The sequence below is a fragment of the Aspergillus clavatus genome, genomic scaffold, assembly GCF_000002715.2.
Source record: "Aspergillus clavatus NRRL 1 1099423829799 genomic scaffold, whole genome shotgun sequence".
Classification (NCBI taxonomy): Eukaryota; Fungi; Ascomycota; class Eurotiomycetes; order Eurotiales; family Aspergillaceae; genus Aspergillus; species Aspergillus clavatus.
The window spans coordinates 830711-851175 of record NW_001517100.1 but is presented as its reverse complement, the minus strand read 5'-3'; the positions used below and the strand labels follow the sequence as shown (position 1 = coordinate 851175).

The 20465-nt window shown below is 44.2% G+C and overlaps 8 protein-coding genes and 1 non-coding gene across 9 annotated transcripts, besides 3 other annotated features; 2 read left to right on the top strand and 7 right to left on the bottom strand.

Moving 5' to 3' along the window:
• Positions 1–119: a microsatellite.
• Positions 2–119: a microsatellite.
• Positions 120–123: 4 nt separating this feature from the next.
• Positions 124–495: a mobile genetic element.
• Positions 496–2239: 1744 nt separating this feature from the next.
• On the bottom strand, positions 2240–3374 carry ACLA_067560 (putative MIP transporter; the record flags this gene model as incomplete). Its single annotated transcript, XM_001272542.1, has 2 exons — positions 2240–3063; positions 3113–3374. The coding sequence occupies 2 exons, from the start codon at positions 3372–3374 to the stop codon at positions 2240–2242; spliced, it is 1086 nt and encodes a 361-aa protein (XP_001272543.1).
• A 2055-nt stretch (positions 3375–5429) lies between these two features.
• ACLA_067550 (putative 2OG-Fe(II) oxygenase family oxidoreductase) lies at positions 5430–6245 on the bottom strand (the record flags this gene model as incomplete). The annotated part of the gene is made up of 1 exon (XM_001272541.1): positions 5430–6245. The coding sequence occupies one exon, from the start codon at positions 6243–6245 to the stop codon at positions 5430–5432; it is 816 nt and encodes a 271-aa protein (XP_001272542.1).
• Positions 6246–7763: 1518 nt separating this feature from the next.
• On the bottom strand, positions 7764–8076 carry ACLA_067540 (uncharacterized protein; the record flags this gene model as incomplete). Its single annotated transcript, XM_001272540.1, has 3 exons — positions 7764–7782; positions 7853–8011; positions 8072–8076. The coding sequence occupies 3 exons, from the start codon at positions 8074–8076 to the stop codon at positions 7764–7766; spliced, it is 183 nt and encodes a 60-aa protein (XP_001272541.1).
• A 774-nt stretch (positions 8077–8850) lies between these two features.
• Positions 8851–9065, bottom strand: ACLA_067530 (uncharacterized protein; the record flags this gene model as incomplete). The annotated part of the gene is made up of 2 exons (XM_001272539.1): positions 8851–8969; positions 9020–9065. 2 exons carry the CDS (start codon positions 9063–9065, stop codon positions 8851–8853), a joined length of 165 nt encoding a protein of 54 aa, XP_001272540.1.
• An 844-nt stretch (positions 9066–9909) lies between these two features.
• ACLA_067520 (cytochrome b5-like heme/steroid binding domain-containing protein) lies at positions 9910–11343 on the top strand (the record flags this gene model as incomplete). The annotated part of the gene is made up of 5 exons (XM_001272538.1): positions 9910–10097; positions 10157–10239; positions 10323–10711; positions 10861–10986; positions 11011–11343. 5 exons carry the CDS (start codon positions 9910–9912, stop codon positions 11341–11343), a joined length of 1119 nt encoding a protein of 372 aa, XP_001272539.1.
• Positions 11344–11805: 462 nt separating this feature from the next.
• ACLA_067510 (uncharacterized protein) lies at positions 11806–13730 on the bottom strand (the record flags this gene model as incomplete). Its single annotated transcript, XM_001272537.1, has 5 exons — positions 11806–12670; positions 12729–12812; positions 12865–12990; positions 13066–13190; positions 13242–13730. 5 exons carry the CDS (start codon positions 13728–13730, stop codon positions 11806–11808), a joined length of 1689 nt encoding a protein of 562 aa, XP_001272538.1.
• Positions 13731–15844: 2114 nt separating this feature from the next.
• On the bottom strand, positions 15845–17200 carry ACLA_067500 (uncharacterized protein; the record flags this gene model as incomplete). The annotated part of the gene is made up of 2 exons (XM_001272536.1): positions 15845–15937; positions 17141–17200. 2 exons carry the CDS (start codon positions 17198–17200, stop codon positions 15845–15847), a joined length of 153 nt encoding a protein of 50 aa, XP_001272537.1.
• Positions 17201–18094: 894 nt separating this feature from the next.
• ACLA_067490 lies at positions 18095–18202 on the top strand. The gene has a single exon. It is a non-coding gene; the product is annotated as a tRNA-Phe (tRNA).
• Positions 18203–18605: 403 nt separating this feature from the next.
• On the bottom strand, positions 18606–18859 carry ACLA_067480 (uncharacterized protein; the record flags this gene model as incomplete). Its single annotated transcript, XM_001272535.1, has 2 exons — positions 18606–18760; positions 18814–18859. 2 exons carry the CDS (start codon positions 18857–18859, stop codon positions 18606–18608), a joined length of 201 nt encoding a protein of 66 aa, XP_001272536.1.
• Positions 18860–20465: the final 1606 nt, after the last annotated feature.

Genomic DNA, 20465 nt, shown 5'->3' with positions numbered 1-20465 from the left:
CCCTAACCCTAAACCCAAACCCTAACCCTAACCCTAACCCTAACCCTAACCCTAACCCTAACCCTAACCCTAACCCTAAACCCTAACCCAAACCCTAACCCAAACCCTAACCCTAACCCCATTATAGAGGTTAAGCTAAATAAAGATTTATACTCTATTTAGTCTTATAATTATTTCTTTAATAAGTAAGAGTAGGTATTAATTCTTAATAGTAATCTTATTAAGTCTATAAAAGTCTATATATATCTAGATACTCCTATTCTTCTTAGGTATATATAGTAGAGGTACTCCTATAGAGAACTTAGATTCTTAGATTTAATTCTTTATAAGTATAGTTTAGATATACTCCCTAATTACTATAGCTTTATATAAGAAATAACTATAAAGAGGCCTAAATAGGGGTTCCTTCTCTTCCTTTAATTTAATCTTTAAGTTTATATCTTTATAGTATTCTAGTATGCTTATAGCATCCTCCTCTAAGAAGATACTTATAAATTAGAAATACTATATAGATATCTCTAATAATAATATCTCTTATACTTTAATTATATATATCTAGATAGCCCCTCTATAGAAGTAGACTACATACTTATCCTATTCTATCTATAGGGCATACTATATCAGCTATAGTATCCCTAAATAGATATCTTTAATATCTAGGGATACCACTATAAGGATCTGAAATTCCTCCTATTTTCTACTAGTATCCTATAGTTAAATCTAGACCTCTATAATACTCTTATTATAAAGCCCCTCCTTATTTACTGTCTATAAGAATATCTAATAGGAAAGCTTATTCTAACCTATCTATTTTACTAGAGTAAATAATACTAGATTAACTTTATTTTTACTATTTATTAGAGCCCTATAGTTAAGGGTAGTCTAATTAGGAAGGGTAATCTTTATAAATAAGTAGATATATTATATAATAACTTATTCTTATTAAAAAGATATTACTCCTATAGTAGCTATACTTATACTTATAGGATCCTTATCTTATTACTTCTTCTTAGGTCCTTCTATAGGGGCCTTTAGAGCTTAGTAGTCTTACTAAATATAATCTTTCTTATTATAATTAAAATAGCTTATATCTAAGTAGTCTATATAAGACTTTCTCTCTTTCTCTTTCTTAGACTATTCTCTTTTCTTTCTATAATTATTTATATACTCTAAGAATAACTATAAGAATAGGGGCCTCTTACCCCCTAAGTCTATAAGTATTATACTTATATTATTACTTTATAAAGAGTAGGTCTTTAAGCTTAGTCTTAATTTAATTAGTAATATTACTAACTTATAATAAGAGGTAGGAAATTTAGCCTGCTTATAGATATATTACTTAATATCTTATAGATATAACTTAAAGAATATATATAGCTATACCTTCTTAAGGTCCTTTATCTTTTCTATAAGCTCTAATCTCTACTACTCCTACTATTATAGATATTAAAAGTCTATTTCTTCTTCCTTAGGCTCTATATAGATTATCTAATTCTATATCTTATAAAGAAGGTTCCTTAAGTTACTAAGCTATTATTTTAGGAACTTATAGAACCCTTCCTATTTATAGTCTTTATAGAGTTTATATATACCTAACTTTTATAGGTCTGTAAGAGTATACTCTAGATATATTATTATAAACTTAATTTTCTTCTTCTGAGTGATTTATACACTATCTATGCTCCTAAGGATTCTTTATAGGTTTATTAATTTCTACTTTATAGGAGGTGTCCTTTTAGTCCTATGATCCTTTAGGGGCTTATAAGCCTACTCTACTAGCTATTATCTTTTCTAATAGACTAGTTATAATTAGTAGAGCATCAAAATTATAAGAATGCTAGATCTTATATATAGAATATGACTAGTATAAAAGAATAGATACTGTATAGCTTAGGTTTTAAGAATTCATATAATTAAGTAGATTAATACTAGGTTAGGATTCTTCCTCTGCAAGGGGGAATTTACCTAACCTGCTGCTTAGTAAGGGCTGACTAAGAGATACCCTCGCGTAGGCAAGATGGATATCTTCACTATACTATTAGGAGGCCTTACATAGAATATCCCTAAATAAGATGCTTAGATTTCTATCTAGGTACTAGTTGTATAATAGTTATATAGGTGAGCTTATTAAAGATCTTAGCAGGCAGGTGCTAACTAATAGCAGGGTAGGGTAAGCCTACCTACAACAGAATATGTGGCCAAAAGTCCTTGTATTACCTAACTGTGGAAGGTGTCTACCTTAAACTTTAATTGTCCAAGGGGGTAGTAGATAGTAAATAAGCCCATGGCTGATGGAAGCAGCTAGCGCACCAATCTGAAATAAGTGATTAGTAATAATCTTAATAAGGATGATCAGAATCATCTCTAAGGCCCCAAACTCACCCAATGCAGCCAATGATAGGTAGGAAAGCCTGTAGCAACATATACACCGAAGCATCGTGCAGGGTTCAAGGCTAAAAAAATTAGCTAATGTGGTTTGATATGTGCCTGATTTGACAACAAACTCACAAGCTCCTCCATAGCCCTGGCGTGGGACTGCTGAAGCCCAACTTAACAATCCCAAGATTAACCCGACTAACCAAGGGGACAGGGCTGCTCCATAGACACTTAATTGACGAGGATCCAGTCCTACACCAAAAGCAAGGAAAACCAAAATCAAGCAGAAGATGAATTCTAACACAAATGCCTCTGAAACAGAGATAAGCTTCATGTCAATAGAGCAACCCCCAACAACGATATCATTTGAGCCCCAGGTAAAGCGCAGAATCCAGCCCGCTAGAGCAGCACCTAAAATCTGTGCACCAATGTACAAAACCATGCGTGGTAGGCTGATCAGGCGGGCAAAAAAAGTAGCAAGTGTGATGGTTGGGTTCAAATGACTGCCACTCACTGGCGAAAATGTGAAGGTGAATAGAGTAAGGAAAAGCCAGTTGAAAATGCCTCCTATCAGGGGATCAAGGATGGCAGGAGCAGGCGCTACTTCGGGAGAAGCTGATACTCCATCTGATAAGGGCACTGCCCGTGCAGATGCCCATATTGTGATGAAAGCTAACATCATAGTCCCTAATCTCAAAAGTCAATTTTCCTGTAAATTTGAACTCAAATAACATACCAATGCATTCAATGCCACTGAGTTTCCACAATGACCATCTTTTGAATCCAGAGAGACGCAGGGAATCCTTCCAGTCCATCAAAGGTGCCGCATCGGGCACCTCCATCAGGGCCCCTGCATTGTCTGGGTCGGTTCGATCAAGGACGAATTTCTGATTTCCTCCAAGTCGACCAACAAAAGGCTGAATTTGAGGCTTACAAGCAGGGTGTAATGACAGCATATCATCTTCGCGCCTATTATCCTGAGACCAAGCTGAAGTCATGATGCATCTGGTCAGTGAAGTGCCTTATGTGTCGCAGATGCTGATTTAGTAATTGGTTTTGGTTGGCCATTCTGCTAAATATTTATACCTCAGTGCTAATTCTCAATGGTTCTCGGAATTAATTGCATAATGACCCAGGAAAAGGGGATCAAGCTTTTAGTGTTGGCAAAATGCTCATATAAGCATTATTAATTTTTTATATAGAATTACCACAGCACTTGATATAAGCTAGTAACTTTGGTTTTACACTCCTCTCATATAAAAGTGATTCAAGTAATGCTGATGTAAGCATTACCTGGAATATACTAATCAATTCTACTGTCTAGTAAGATAATTAAAGTATGGTGAATACTGTTGAAAGTACGGAGTAGAACATAACATAAGAAAGGTAGCAGTAAGTCTCAAGTCTTAAACATTCACCATAGGCAATACCTTGATAATACCAATAGAAGCAGTCTCATGTATTGATTGCCTGTATTGAAGGTTTACTGTACGGTCTGTGCCACAAATGGTGGCACTGAGCTGGTCAGACAAACTTGATCTTCATGACGGTCTCGCCAAAAACCTTGCCCTAACCCCTGGCAATCTCCAACTTGAGTGGAGTTAGCAACCAAAAACCATTGGAGCCCTAGATTATGTCAACTCAGGAGCAACATTCTTGTGAGGATGGATGCGGGAATTGCTGCAATGCGCCCAACCCCAACGTGCTACCACCATGTACTTCATCCGAGTTCAATGAGAATGGAAAGAGGGGTTTTTAGCCCAAAGGAAAATTCATCAAGCCATGGTGTGGGGGGATACTCATGGTAGCAATTCAAATGGATTCTCAACCACCATTTAAGGTTCTCAATAGAACAAGCAATCAGCATATTTGCCCCATGAGATTCTGCCAGTCCGGTCCTAGAAAGCTGTTGATACAGCAGGAAAGTTGCCATACTGAGTTAACGATATATCAGGGCTACTTATTGTCATGGTAGCAAAAACTCCAATAAGGGCATACCAGTAGCATATCTGGTTCTTCCACTGAATCAACCACAGATGCTCGCTTGCGCCGAATGGAGTTCTGGGTGAGAGGAGATCGGGTTTAGTATAATAGTAGTCAACTCCCTTCGTACTGATATATGGTATACAATTGAGAGCACTGAAAGTCGATGGAGAAGGCCCTTCATCAGGAATGTGGTCAGTATATTAATATGTAGCTACCCACCATCTGGGGTTCTTACACATCTAATACCTTCTGCAGTCACCTTTTGCCTACACTTGTCCATGCTACCAAGTTAAACACCCTGACCTTGGGGCAGTTCGCCTATCCAAGCTATGTCTTCATTACCAGATAAATAGTGGCCATGTTGAGAAAGCTTAGTCCCCGAAGACAGCGGATGTCAAATGATCCTTGTAATTAGCTGTAATGGAAAGCAAATGTCTAGACTCACGTAATCTAGGATATTCTCATCATATCGCGGATTGAACACAACTCTTTTGAGAAAAGAAGCTAACTCGGGTCTATTTCCTTCCATACATTGATGACTGTTTTTACATAAACTTTGGCCTCATCGGCCCCATTTGGCTCTTGTCCACGTCTGAGACACTGGGGCTTGAGAATTGCGCTGGATTCATAGTTACACTGCTGCTTTAGTATCTTGCCATGCATTGAAGGATATGCGCGTTAGTAGAGCTTTGGGGGGCAGAGAGAAACTACATCCCAGCTAGTGCCACTTTGGATAAGTAAATTTCAGAGAGGTCTATCCTAAGCTTGCTTGAATGTGTCACTATATATACATCCTTCCAATCCAACAAGCTTATACCATTCACAGCACATATAATATATCCCATATTCATGCTGGTGAGAGCTGTATGTGCCTTAACCAAACAGATATCCCGTACCTGTTCAGAGGATGAGAGTCAAATATATCTAAATTTGCCAACTCCCAGAAGCCATGTGTGATACACGGATTATCGCCATACTGATGGCGCCATAGTATTGCCCGTCCCAGCGGTGGTTTAGCGGGTTATGATTTGCCCTAGGATCATAGCAAAGCCAGACCAGCCTTGGCTCTATGGAGGCGACTCGGTTATTTCCTCGGATTTTGCTGCTAGCCCCTTCAACGACCTCATTTCCTTCTTGATCCCATTTCGACGCTGGGCTACATCACACAGTTCAATGTTCCCACATTCACACTCCCCTTCCCTGATCCAACGATATGTGATACTCCACCGATTCCTTCGTGCCCTGACCGTGCCATCAGACAGTGTGTCTGTCTTGCGCTTCGTAATGCCATGAGTCCAATGCAGCCTCGCGTCACCCGTCATCCGCATCATGCTCCGTGGGGTCAGATCAATGTCAACTTGCTGCTTTTCCTTGCGAAAGCGCATTAGGATCGGCGCACCAAGCGACAACGCGTAGAGCTGGTCATAGGCCATGTGCCCATCTACGTGTGGTGGGATGCCAGCGCCTGGTGGATAGTACTGCAGACAGACCTGGTCCGGCGGCCTACACTCGGTAGTTGGAATGAGAGGCTGCAGCCAGTCCGGAAATTCTTTAAATGGGACGTCTGGATCTACTCCATGCGTCTTATAGTCGAAGCTGTAGCCATAATGGAGGGACTGGCGACCGGGGCGATCATCCCATTTGAGCTTGTTGAGAAAGATGGAAATAAGCTGTTGCTCGTGCTCGGGATCAATAAAACCATCCTGCCATAATATGCCTTGTGGCTCAATGGGCAGCTCTTGGAACTTGCTTGCTCTCTCCATATCCTTGTTTCCTAGCTTTCGGATCATGCAATTTGGATGATACACGGTGGAGATTGGTTGCATGGGATGATAGTCGTCGAACTCTGGTTTTTTTTTCCCTGTCACTGCCTCTTGTTCCATAGTCCTATCGCTTTTATGGGAGATCCATGGAATTGATAGCCTTGGGCGGAGGGAAGGAGGGAGAGAACTTGTGAAGTTGTGTTGTTCCCTATGCTTACAATATATCTAGTGTATGCAAAAATCTCTGTCAGATCTTGGCGCGATTTTTGGAGATGAAAACACCAAAACCAATAGTCACATGACTATTTCCCAAGCCAGTTGCGACCAGGAATATGTGGCTCATAGAACTTGTGTATAACTCCCCTCCCTCAGGAAATGTTGGGTTTTTTGTCCTCCATCTCAACATAAGGGGCTAACCATGGTGTAGAAGTATATTTCAGGATGTGCTGGTCTCTCATTGATGCTGCCTCAGTCTGCCCAGAGTGAGCTAGCACTAACGGGCCAAGTTGTAGAAATTAGGAAAGGACCTCCATACAATCACAAATTTCCATCGTATAGCTCCTTGAAGCGCAAGCCCTTGGTAAGTAGTGCTGCTGGGTAACCGAATGGCCACAGATCCGCCCTCCACAAGAGCGACACGATCGTAACAATGGATGCATCTCCTGGAAGAATCCTCCAGCATCAATAGATGTCTAGTCAAATGATACACGGTTATAGCATCAGTGCTACTAGCCAGATCGTCTAGCAAGATAATCTTGCGTCGTGATTAGAGAGCTCTAGCCAATCTCCAGAGTCATATGCTCAGTAATGTGACTACTAGACATATTAGGCGGTCTCGCTTACAGTGCATTATTTTCACTCAGTATCGTCCCATTGCCGGCCACAGGTGTCTTAACTCCTCAGGCAAGTTGACTGATATCTTTCTCCAGTCCGCAAGCCAGAATCAGGGTTCTATATCATTCAAGATCCATTCGTAATTCGCCAAGAATATTCTGCCGAATAGACCGACTCCGAAGCCATGGATTCCAAGGGCAGTATGCCGTATGCGACAGGAGATAAATTTTTCCCTATAACAAGCTTCGACATGAATGGTCTTTCTAAGAAAACTCTCTATTATAGCTGACCTCCCACTACCAACGGAACCGACGATCATGGTGCCAAGACTATTCGGGATCCCCGGAGTATTATCATGAAACACAGGAGGAGGGAGTCCTATCCCGTCGCTAGCGTTCATTTGCATGTATTTCACCTCCCGTTGGTGATCTTTGGACATCGACGAGAGTCATGAGTTTAGCATCCTCTGTATATCGAGAAGTTGAAGAGTTGAGGTCCTAGTGGAGGAATCAACTTGTCCCCACGATATTTATTTATGAATGATATTGGAGTCCAGCTCATGAGGTGATGGCGCTATCCTGTCAAGTTCATACGGTGGCATTGTATCAGATGTTGACATAGAACGCGAGCCAACTCGCGTAATCAACATACCCTCGGAATTTCCACAACCGTCTTGGTATTGCTTGGCTGTGGCGGGTTTTCTCCTGGTAATCCGCACTTGTAGAAAGCAAAGCGCAACCGCTGTGACAACCAGCACAAGCCCGGCAGTCCCGAACACACCGATCATCGCAGCAGGGACAACTCCTAAGCTCGAAGACGCTGGCTGTGTTGCAGAGGTAGAGACAAGACTAGAGTCACTCCCTGTTTCTCCAGACGTAGCTTGTACTGCATACGTGGGAGTCCCTAGAGTCGGCAGAAATTGTACTGTTACGAGTTTCGACGGCATAGGGCCCGGATAGACCTCATCCGAGGGATTGGAGCAGTCGACGATCCCGGTAGCCCCATTCTCGCAGCAGGCCCATGTTCCTTTGTCCGTGTATGTAATAAAGGCACTGTTACGACCACCTTAGACATGGCTTAGCTAGTTCACTTGTACTTTGCAGAACACTTACCACATCGTGGCACACAAGCTGGATCAGTCATGGTCTGATCAGTGCAATCAGCTGTATAGTAGAAGCTTTCATTCCTGTCATTAGTGCCAGTACAAATAGAGTTACTCAGACAGTAGTCTCCTTTAACACAGCAGGGGACATGTGGGTGGGTGTTATTTGTGATTCCGCAGGGCTCATCATCAGGGATATTCTGAATAATCCCTCTATGCATTCCATGGCAGACTGGTGAGGACATGACTATGGGTTATTGTGGAAGTTAAGATAGTGGTAAGAACTCTATAAACACTTGTCTGGGATGTTTATAGTTAAGTAGGCTTCACATTTCACTATCTCTACTCCGAACATGTCTGCTGTTCCTGGCGCTATTTAAGCCAATGAAGTGACCCTTCTACGCGCTGAGTGCTGATCCCTCATTTCATTTTCAAGCCTAGAAGCTACCAGGATCTTGATGAAAGCTAGCAAGTAGCAGGGATTCTTTGAGCCAATCAAGCTATGGTATTAATCTATCTAGCTCAGACCCCTACCAAAAGCAGTGATAGTCTTGCTCATCATAATTTACACCTGCTTCGGTGTTTGCATTAGTCATGCTATACCATTTAGATCTTCTACTGTGTAGAGCCCCTTCTCCTGCTGTTTAATCAATTACTAGCTGTACATATTATTATTTGCTTTTTGGTTGGAATGATCTCAGTTAAATGATGGTTTGGATGTCGAGAATCAAGAACTACATTTTGAATGAGGCCCTCATTTGTGATGAAACTCCAGCCGGACAGCATTGATCAGAAGCCCTCCGTAAGGATCTCTGAGAGAGATAAGCTACCCAGTGCGCTACTATATGGGTCTGGATTCGCGAGCTGCCAGGCAACTCGCGGTAATGTTGGTCTTTTGGCCTTATGGTCTACTAGTATCCAGCTAGTATTCTTATACCCCCCGGGCCAAGCTATATACCATGCAGATACATATTCCATTCCCAAATATCCAGAGGCCATGTCATAGGGGTAGGATATCCCTGGCTAGGTGCCAGGTGTGTGTGATGCTCATGTAGGTGAGCTCGGTAAAGGTCTTGGCAGGCGGGTGCTGACTAATAGTATGGTAGGGTAAGCCTACCTACAAGGCTACAACAGGCCATGTACAACATCGAGTTCATGTTAATTGGGTGATTGTTTGGGGTTAATGGCGTCTGGTTTTGCATATCTATTGCACACGAGTGTTTCATTGATGATAATCCCAGTCTGTGAGGTAAGAAGGCCCTCCTTATCCCAAAGTTACGGTAGTCAATTTGCCGAGTTCCTTAATGATTGTTCACTCAAACACCTTTGTATTCTCTACTTGCTTACTTGTGATAGTGCGTGCTTTAAATTCCAGACCAGAGGTTTGAATATGGTCTGCAGTTGGAGTAAAGGTAGGAGTTCAGCAAAGAAGATTCTTAATAATAGTATAGATTTAAAGATTTGTTATTATTAGCCACAGGAGCACACAAATATTGTATATCCATCACTTAGATCTAGAGTCTTTCAAATAGTCCTTGTCGCACTAAATCCACCACTGTTGGCCACTGAATGCTGATGTTCGTCGGCCTCATCATCTCTATAGATTTATTCCAATAACACCAAATTTAGAAAGCCAACAACAGGCATAGACTTTGATCCAAACTTGTTCTAATCACCCTGTGTTGCCCAAACAGGATGTGTATGTACTCAAGATACTCGCCATCTCATATATCCACCATCTTTGTCTTTCACAAATTATAAATTCTCAAGCAAGACATTCATTCTTAACAAGTTATATAATGATAATAAACACAGACTTCTCTGTTTTCCTACATCCCTTAATTACCAATGCATGATCTGCGACTTTCTGGGGAACCAACTTATTTTTTTTTTTCTGTCGTCACCATGATAAATAGCCAGACTCCTGGTGTTGCGCCCCTCAATGATGGCACTACAGATTATGTTCCTCTGCGAAAGCACTCCATCGGAACATCGCATATTTCTGACCAACCTATGGCATGGACAAACTGGCCCAAGTATATAACTGGCTAAACTGCACTTTCATACTCTTCATCCCGCTCTTGGGTTGCATTAGGGCCTATTGGACACCCTTACATCCTCTCACGGCTCTACTTGCAGTTGTCTATCACTTCAATGCCGGCCTTGGCATAACAGCTGGTATGGGCCCTCTCCCAAATGAACGAAACCCACTCGCTGATTATCCAGGATATCACTGGTACTGAGCATATTGTTCGTACAAGGCCACTCTTCCATTACAGATCTACCTTGCTGCGGTTGGGGCTGCAGCGGGACAGGGTTTGATTCGCTGGTGGGCTCGCGGTCACTGAGCCCACCACCACTATACAGACATGGAGAAAGACCCAATTTCAGTGCGCAAAGGGTTCTGATATTCACATATTGGCCAGCTAGTTATCAAGCAGAACTACAAAAGGTTGAAATGACAGATGTCGCTGATCCTGATGCTAATCCTGTGGTGGTTTGGCAGCACAAGAATTTCATCAAATCTGCCCTCTTCATGACGTTGATTTTCCCTACCTTGGCTTGCGGCCTGGGATGGGGCGATTTGCGTGGGGGTCTTATATACAGTGGTATTCTGCGCGTTTTCTTCATTCAACAGGCCACCTTCTACGTGAATTCCCTGGCTCATTGGCTTGGGGAACGGCCGTTCGATGACCGTAATTTTCCCTGAGATCACGTCATTACCGCTCTAGTGACCCTTGGGGAAGGATATCATGACTTATATCATGAGTTTCCCTCTGATTATGTAACGCAATTCAGTGGGGGCAATATGATCCGACCAAGTGGGCAATTTGGATCTGGAAGAAGCTCGGAGTTGCTTATGATTTGAAGCAGTTCCGCAAAAATGAGATTTCAAAGGGCCGTCTGCAGCAGTTGCAGAAGAAGGTAGATCAGAACGTATCAGATTAGATTGGGGGATCCCGCTGGAGCAGCCCTGTCCTGGACTGGGACGGGTTTGTCACCGAGTCTGCTAGCAGGGCCCTAGTCGCCATTGGAGGCGTCATCCCTGATGTTTTCAACTTCATCCAGGAGGACCCGGGTGGTAAGGCATTCATTTCATCGGTAATTGGCAAAGATGGCACCGGCATGTTTAATGGGGCCATCTATCAGCATTCTAACGCTGCCCATAATCTTCTGTTGATGAGGCGTGTAGGTGTTCTCCGAGGTGGCTGCGAAGTAGAGATTTGGAAGTACGCTATGGCGGAGGCTAAGCACCGACAAGTCATGCCAGAGACTCGATAAGTACAGGGCACATTGAAGATGGTCAGGAGTGTGTGGGTTATCATGTCTTTGAGGATAGGAACGCAGGGAGGATTATGGGTAAAATCACTAGAGAAGGCATCTACAACGTATCATTGCTTGATAAACTTAATGTCGAAGCTGGAGATCAAATTGTTAGAATATCAGCACGACTCCAGGATTGTGCCAGCTAGACGACCTCTGCAGCATAAAGTTTCTTCCCTGTGCTGGTAATATAATAGATCATCTGAGGAAAACACATCATTCAAGAATCTAAGATATTATAGACAAAGGAAATCTTCCAAGATTCGAAAACCTGGTATCAAAGTGTCACAACAGACAGGCATGTACACCGCCTATCTATCTGCATTAATAATCAGTATATGTACAAGGAGTTCAACATCCGTAAATGGGGGTATATCTCTGTTCATCAAAACTTATTTTATGCGTCACTCACCGGCCCAATCAGACTCTCTCACCGGCATGCAATCTATTGCTTGCATCTATTGATGCCGTGCGATTCTTGATGAACTTGGGCCACGTGTTGGTGAGGACGAGGTACTTTATGCTCTCCTCTGCGTCGTCAAAAATAGCAGGACCGAACCCTTCAGGAACATCGCCCCAGTATTGCACGCGATCATGAATAGCGGCCACCGAGCTCTGAAGTTCCTTTTGTGAGCTTTCTGAAAAGGTAGGTGAAGCCGGTGGTTTGAAGGAGTCAAAAGGGGTAGCAGGATCGACAACCTCGCGCTCCTCACCGTAGAGCATACGAGCCGGCAGATCGAAGATATCTCTGAGTTTCCTCAGATCCTGAGAGGAGATGTTGACAGGAAACTCGGCATGGGCAATGCTGATGAATTCAGCATAGATGTGCAGGGCGCGGTTGAATCGCTCACGGACTAAGTCCTCGGTATTGCAGTCCTGAGAGGCGTCGTTCTCTCGAATTGCTCGGGGGAAGGTGTTTTTCCATTCGGCAACGCTAGTAAGGAAGGCAATGTTTTCTCCGGAAAAGTCGTTTAGAGCAGAGAATCTCTGGAGAGGAGCTGGATCCCGCTGCAAGACATACTCAAGAGCCCCCATTGTCAAAATACTCTCACGAGAACTATTGGTCTCTACAGAGCCGTTGGTAGATTTGGCACCGGCCAATATAGATTCTACCAGAGTCCCGGTCGAGGCAAGGGACTTGGTTGCCGAGCTACTGGTCTTGTTCTTTGCCTCCCACTGGGCGATGCAGTCGAGTGTCTCCTGGCGAAGAGCTTGGTGGCGCATTACTTCCCAACAGGGAAGAAAGACGGTGAAAATTTCCATCACCAGAATTGAAAGACATATCCTGCCATCAAATCAGACAACTCTCTGAAAGAACACTAAACGCTAACTTGAAAGCTTACCACTGCGGAGGCAGCCAGACTTCGTTCACTTTGTCGAAGGCAGGCACATAGATGGAAATAAGCCACAACGGAGCGCCGGGAAGACTATATATGAGGTTAGGAAAGGCGGTCATACATGTTCGATGGTCATACTCACTTGGCTATGGCACAGCCGATTGTCTGTACACGCCAGCTATAGGTGTCACGGATATTGCGAGATTTCCAGAGAACAATCGGGGCAAAAATCCAGGCCCAGAAAAGTTGCCAGAAGATACTCGGCCACCTTCAATTTTTTAGCACCCAATCATACCATATAATCGCTATAATCGCAGTGATTCAAGATTCTGGGTCTCCTTACCATTCGTATCCCCGACCCATAGCTGACAACTGTGCCATCTTCGCACCATGAACCTCGGTACCAGGAATACCCCAGGTGGGATGCCATTTACGAGAAGTCAACCACATTACGACGGTGAGAAGAATCTAGAACCCCCGGTTAGTTGCATCATACAGTATGGGAGGCGATCGCCCAACCTGAGCAATCATTCCAATGCCAACAAGAATAAGGATTCGCGTATCGTATTCCAAACGCTGGAAGCGACCGAGTAGCCCTCCCTTCTTCCGGTTCGGAGGAATCTCAATAAGTCGACTATCATTATACACATATTTGCGTTGGAGTTTCGCGACGTGAAGGAAACGGCTGTTGGAGGCATGAAAGAGAGCGATGCCGCATGGTAAAAAAGTGCCCATAATCCAGAATTGGGCATCTCCGGGCACGATGGGACCTATCATTGTACCGAACTGAACGGGGACGTAATATAAATGAAGGAGGACGACGGCAGATAACGACAGACTCAGGCCTCGCATGCGGAGAATGGGCATGTTGCGACGACTTATGAGGTAGGCCATTCCGCTGGCGACAGCGAGAGTCCATACGCCTGCCCAGGTGGCCCACCAGATGCTCACCGGGCTGTATATGGGCTCTGGCTTGGAGTCGGGCCTGACTCCAAGTTCCGACCCCATAATGTGCGTGCTGGAAAAAGGAGCCAAAAGAGAGTAAGAAGCATTGGGAAAAAAGAAAGATGCGTCCCGGGCTATGGCCATTTATCACTCATGATAACTGCATGTTAGTTTTACCAATGAAGCGTAGGTGGTTATCCACAATAACCATTGTAACTATGAATCGGCAGAGTTTATGGGCCAAAACACGTGGGTCCAGAGAGTCCTAGAAGAATGTGTAACCATCAAATCCTTAGTAGAAAGTCTATAGTACATGCGATGACCTATATAGTACTAGGCTGGATGGAGTAATTTGAAGTCAGGCAAACGCACATGTCCTACATTACATTCCACGATAAGGTGTCCTAGTCGTCAACATTTCCGAGAACGCCAGAATGTGATCCAATCCAATCTGACATGCGTACTCGGACGTGGAAGCTAAGGCATGCCCATACATCAACAGCACATGCAATGCAAGCGCTCCGGCTGGGTAGGGTGACAGATAACGACCACGCTCTCAAACCTCAAAACTGGGACTATTCGAAAATGTCAACGTCTTCGCAGCGGATTGTTGGACTGTCGGCCACACGGCTCGCTGTATCTGGGTCCTGGCGGAACTTTGCTTTGCCTGCAATGCAATGACCAGGATGATCAGCGCACTATTGAAATACGTGACGGCGATCGATGCGCGCTAACTGGATAAGGTATGATCAGCTCAGGCTGGTGCTTGGTGAGATACCCCCATCCTGAAAACCGGGAATTCGCCTATGATTGATGCACTAGTTGGAGCACTAGCAGATAGCTAGACCAGACCAGGTTAATACCTGTAGGCGACACACCAGATCGAGATCTTTGGGCTTACAGGGCAATCGACTTTTGATTAAGATCTCCATAGCCTATGTGCTGGAGCCTGGATGTTCATCGCTCCATAAGAAAGACGGGTGGTGTCGCGCGAAGGATGATAAGGGAACTAATAGGACAAGAGACTCGGGTTGTTCGTCTACCCCAGCCAAGTCTATGAATCATGATGGGCACCGATTTTCCACATCACCGTCGTGCATATCTTGGTACTCCGTAGGACTGATCGCACCACAGATATTTATGGCGAATCGTCGTTCCATGGAGTCTATCAACCAATGTGAGTAAGATCATTATGATTAGGATTAAAGACATGCCCATAGTCTATCACCTACTTCGGTCTGATTGATCATCTTTGAGTATACGTGATTGGTGCTCAAGGGTCATCGAGCTGTCAACTGAACTGGAGATAAAATTATGGGTTTTTTCTTAACAAGAGATGCCTCAACAATTCCTTTATTTTCTGCTCATTTTGCTTCGATATACAATTTCAATGTACTAGATTAAGGGGCTGGAAAGTAATATCTAAGATCATTAACAGAACTTTCATCATCGGCAGTGGGTAATGACACAGGGACCAGGGTGCTACAAAGTGACTGTAATTCGTACGGAGTAGACGTCTCATAACCCAGTATAGTAGGGAAGCACGAGTCGGAATTCTGGACAGTCCAGCCTCACCGGACTGCCGACAACTTTCAATAATAGACTCGATTGGGACTCTCAATTAGTGAGTATCGAGAGATCGAGATCAAGGGTATGATTTTCGATTCATAGGCCACCGCCCCATGAAGCATTATGGATGCATGCCCGATGTGACTTCAAGCCGCATGCCTGTACTTCATTCTACCCACATTCTCAAAAAGATTTCACTAGTTGGCTATCGCTTCTATTCAATATTGACAGGCACCATACAAGTCGAGAGAGTCCCTCGATGATCGGTATTTCTAAGGTCATCCCAGCTTCTCGTCCGAATTCTTCGAAGGGCGATCTTTGATAACACATTGATTGTTCCACCTCAAATCCTTAAGCTCGTCGCTTCTTTTATCAGTTCCTCTAGTCAATATATTCAGGGATAATGAAGGCCGGCACACAGCATCCTTACCAACCTACACCGTACACGGGGGTCAGGACACACTGTCGCCCGGGCGAGTGCACTATGTTTCCCAATATCTCGGACTTGGTATGTTAATTAGCCCAATCTGCTGTCCCACGCCAGAGGAATGATGATCAAGAAGCTACCCAGGAAGTGCGTAAGCAGGGCTCAGAGCTCCAGGCTTTATCTAGATGAACCGTGCCGCAATGATCTTGAGGTCCTCACGGACTCTCTGAGGGATGTGCTTGCCCACAGGGGGTAGTAGTATTAAGTCTGGACTCTGGAGACTATGTATGATTATGGAGCTTCTGCGCCAAGTAACTAAGCATCAAGCATGATAAATATAGTTTCAACCATTTCCTGCAAGCAAAGGACATTATTGACATTATGCAGGAACCCGTCTCCCGACTTAATGTCAACCTACGCTAGCAACAGAGACAGAGGCAATGACCCTGCAACAGCGCCGATTCGTGACTTATAGGTATATCTCCTATGTGTCTGGGGATCCCGGTTTCAGAACCCAAAATGGCACAAGGGAGCGTCTTCAAATCGCAACTTGAATGTGCGATGCTTATCGGATAAAGTCCGTTGTACTTTTTGTCATTTCGACCAACGCCCAAAATGGAACCCCACAAACGAGAAATTTTGGCATACCAGTCAACAATGCTTGGGTTCGTCTTAGGAGGAAACTTGGGGCTTATATCTGAGTCTCCACTGAAGAAAAAGTCAATGGCATGTTGGGTAGAGCACGGCTCGCTCCTACTCCCCTCAAGATATCTTCAGGGCCTGAGTTCCCTATACTCTTACTCTTTCTGGCGCGGAATTCTGTACAGGCATAATGTGCACTTTAGTGTACTCTGCTGATTCATCGTCATGAAAAGACGGCTATTGGACTCCCTCGAAAGTCGAGTCAAGCTAGTTCGTGTCTAGTTACAGTGCAAGACGGCAGCTGCGAACGAATATTCTGTGGTAGTTCACTCGGCTCCAGATGGCTGGCATAGATATCCGCGGAAGGTGGCATTTTCCTAACCCGCTGTCTCTAGCATCGCCGAAGACAACAGAAGTAGGCACTCACTCCTATCATGAGAGCTCCCAAGGGTACACCGAGTCCAATGCCAATTTTCGCTCCTTCACTAATTCCACCTGAAGTGGGCGAACTGGGCATTGTATTGCCTGCTGATGAGGTAGGAGTGAAAGTTGAAGTAGCAGATGCGTTGATCGTCTGTGGGGAATCCGATCTCTCCCAGACGAGTGAAATGCCATCGGCATAGACATTCATATTCCTATTGCGTATTAAAGTAAAGGTTATTTATGGCCCTATGGTATGAACTCACAAGGGACAGCACATTGCCCCGCTGGTGCTACTGAAAATGGTCAACCCATTCTAAGATCCGAACAACTGTCCTGCTGTAGTCCAGCCGCTTGGGCAATACAGGCCTGGAGAGTCTGGATATGACATGTAAGCTGATCAAAGCACATTTACGATTTTGGCAGTGTTCCCCAGAAAGTTGGAGAACTGAGCAGAGAGGCCAGCATGGTGCATGTTGGATAGCATGTCTGCCCAGGTCCGCCAAACCAATGACCATAGTATGTGGTTGTTTGTGGCGTTCCATTCACTTCATAAGCAGCAGTAGATAAGATTTGGAGACAGTGTGTGGGCGGCGTAAATGTGGTGGTCAATGGGCCTCTGTTGAAGTAGTCTGTTATATTAGGTGGCACAGAGACAGTCATTTTATTCATGAGACACTGCTGCTTGCTTCTCTGTTCTAAGAGGCCGAATGGGGATCGAAAGGCGTGAAGAGAGTGTTCATAAAGAATATACCATCAATAGCACTATGGTGAGTGCTTATAAATCCAGCCATATCGTGCAATCCAAATTTGAGGGATAATCTTGATTGGGCTATACTACAATGGCAATACAACAATCGACAGAGGTATCTCCAATTATTGATCGAATTCGATTCATGGGTCAGAATATCATATCTATTGGTCAATGTAGTATCCTGGTAGAACCTCTTCAGCTGACGGAGTGACATGAGATTCTTGCTGAGCTGGAGAGGCCTTCGTTCTAAAGCTGATATTGAGGATAGCATAATCGATCCGGCCATCTTTTTCTTGTCAGGGCAACTACAGAGTACCTAGGTACTATAGAAGCTGCATCCCCGATGCATCTGCCCCTCATTGCTGCAATCGGGGAGTTCGGCGGTAATCTCTGTAGCTTGGTTGGACATCACAGGAGTCATGATGCATGACTAAATTGAAAATGGTTAGTTTCATTATCCCCTGTATGGTCATAGCTAATATTTACAGTCATGGTTGGACATCCTTTGTCTGTTCCTATCTCAATCCGGCTGTCTTCCCCAAGTGTCTTCCTTCTTATGTGGCTCTATTTTCCGTTGAATAAAGTACTATTCTTCAATCGACTTTATCAACCAATGGGGTGATGGCGCAGCTGGGAGCGCGTTAGACTGAAGTGTCAACTTCAGTTTCAGTGTACAATTGCTTTGATATCTAAAGGTCACCGGTTCAATCCCGGTTCATCCCATTTTCTTTTTTCCTTTTTTATTATCCTCAATTAGCTCTTTGTATGCATATAGAGAATGTCCCTTGCTCGTGTGATAAATAGTCTATACTGGTAGTTCTCCAATATAGATAGGCGTGTCGTCGAATATATATTTGAACAGTTTGAAAGAATGTCCAAAGGGACACAATATCAACATGCTCAAAATCTTTGTAGCCCTAGGCTGCCTATCATAAACTTTTGCACGACCCTACTTATTTGGATGATCTGCTTGAAGATACAAATTACGTGATGGTCAAAGTTCGATGTGTATGTTTATGAGGCCTTCGCTGAGGCGAGACATTACTATAAATACATTATGTCGAAGCAACCATACCACATAATCTTCTGCAGCAGAAATTATGATTCATGGGGCTCGTAAAGACAGTTAATTATCCCCGGCGTCTTGAGGCTTCCCACTGGCAATACCACCAACTCTCCCACCTTCTTGACCGGCCTTCTGAGGGTCAACCTTCCCGTAGGCGAATTGGGATTGCTGGGTGCGCTTGTCAGGCTGGCCGTCTTCGCGGCGACCGCCGTGCTCTAAGCAGAATTAGCATGAAACTATTGTGGATTGGATTCCCATCGCCACATACCGCTGGGCTTGTACTTCTCGCCGGTGTCAGTCTGCCCTTGAACCATTGTGGAAAATTTGATATTAACTTTGGAATAAGAGGTTGGATCTGAATGAGGTAGTGACTATTATGATGCTTTAACTAATTGAGATCAGAAGATGAATTGGGGAGAATTTCGAGTCTTATATAGACGAGAGGTTGCCGACCGCTACGAGTAGATTGGATGCGCCCAGAGCATCCAATGTCCTTGCGATGACACTCTCTGTGCATCATAGTTTCCATAGATTCCATCGTTTGTTACACTCTCCTACCATTCCGGTGAGTCTGTTGAAGCAATTTTGGCCGAAATCTCGGGTATCGTCAAACATCAGACTGACATCATGGAGATCATCAACCTTAATACCCGCTGGACTGTAGAATTCTGACTTCTCAGGTCCTGCATCACCGGCAGAAAAGAGCTCGATCTGGACATAGATCGATCGAGGAAGGATGTGAGATTTGAGTTCAAGCATGACCGGCCTGATAGACCGTGCCGGCCAAGGTCTGGTGGTCGTTGAGCCAGTGCTGATCAGTGGAAATGATGATCCGCTGCTCTCTGGATCTCGATCCAGATCCGCGAAAACAAGATCTGCTTTTAACTCTGCCTCATTCTGGGGTAGAGGAACGACCCCAAAGAAACAATGAACACATTAACTGATATTTTCCAGAGAATCCATGGTTGTCATTGCAGTTCCCATATTCAGTGTTGCAAAGCCAGTTTTTCGACATGAGGATGTGGTAAATCTGTGGAGCCCTTACAACATTCTTTCTTTATGTGTTCATTCCTGACGTGTCTGATATTCTCCTCATCATTGAGGACTCTGACTGACTGGGCTTCCTTGCAGAGTGACAGATGTCACTGATTCAGAAGCACTTGGGGAACCTACCATGTCATTTCGTGTCCTTGAAATCAGGCCTTCTGAATTGCCACTACCTACGTCCTGTGGCAGAGTGTCTCGTAAGCGGTATCCATGTCCTGGTTAATTGAATCAATGGAGAACACCATAGATCATCCCAGTCATGTTGAAACAAGTGTGAGGCAACTGTGATGATGTCTTAGGATAGCATCTCTCACCAAGGATGGATTGTTCTACTAATGTTTGCATTCATAAACCTCCTATATCCGGTATTATGCTATACTACAGGTCTATTGATTCTGTACCCTCGGGACTATTTCCACATGGCAAAGCTCTAGCCCAGACGATTCGTGTTGCGCTATATATTTTCAAGACTTCGATCATCTGCATTTGCCGAGATCAGATAAGATATCAAACCTGGTGTGGCAAGGCCAAGGGAAGCAATCCAGTTATCCGGTTCTCGCCCAGCTCGCTTACACATATATGCCGCCAAGGGGTCTTGGCTGAATATCAGGTTTCCTTTGAGCGAGATAGCCTGTCACGGAATTCACCATGGATGGGTTCATTGATCGGAGAGTTGGCACTATTCCAGTTGATACACTCCCCATAATACTATCTTGCCTTCGCAGCACCCAACGAGAACACGCCGAGCAATAGAAGAACATCAATCTTTCGCACTGGATGTTCAAGTTTGCCCAATATCTGATATCGGCCTAAACAATCTGATAAGATCACTTGACCGATTGGATTCTTGCTCTAACTCCTTGGTTTGTCCCA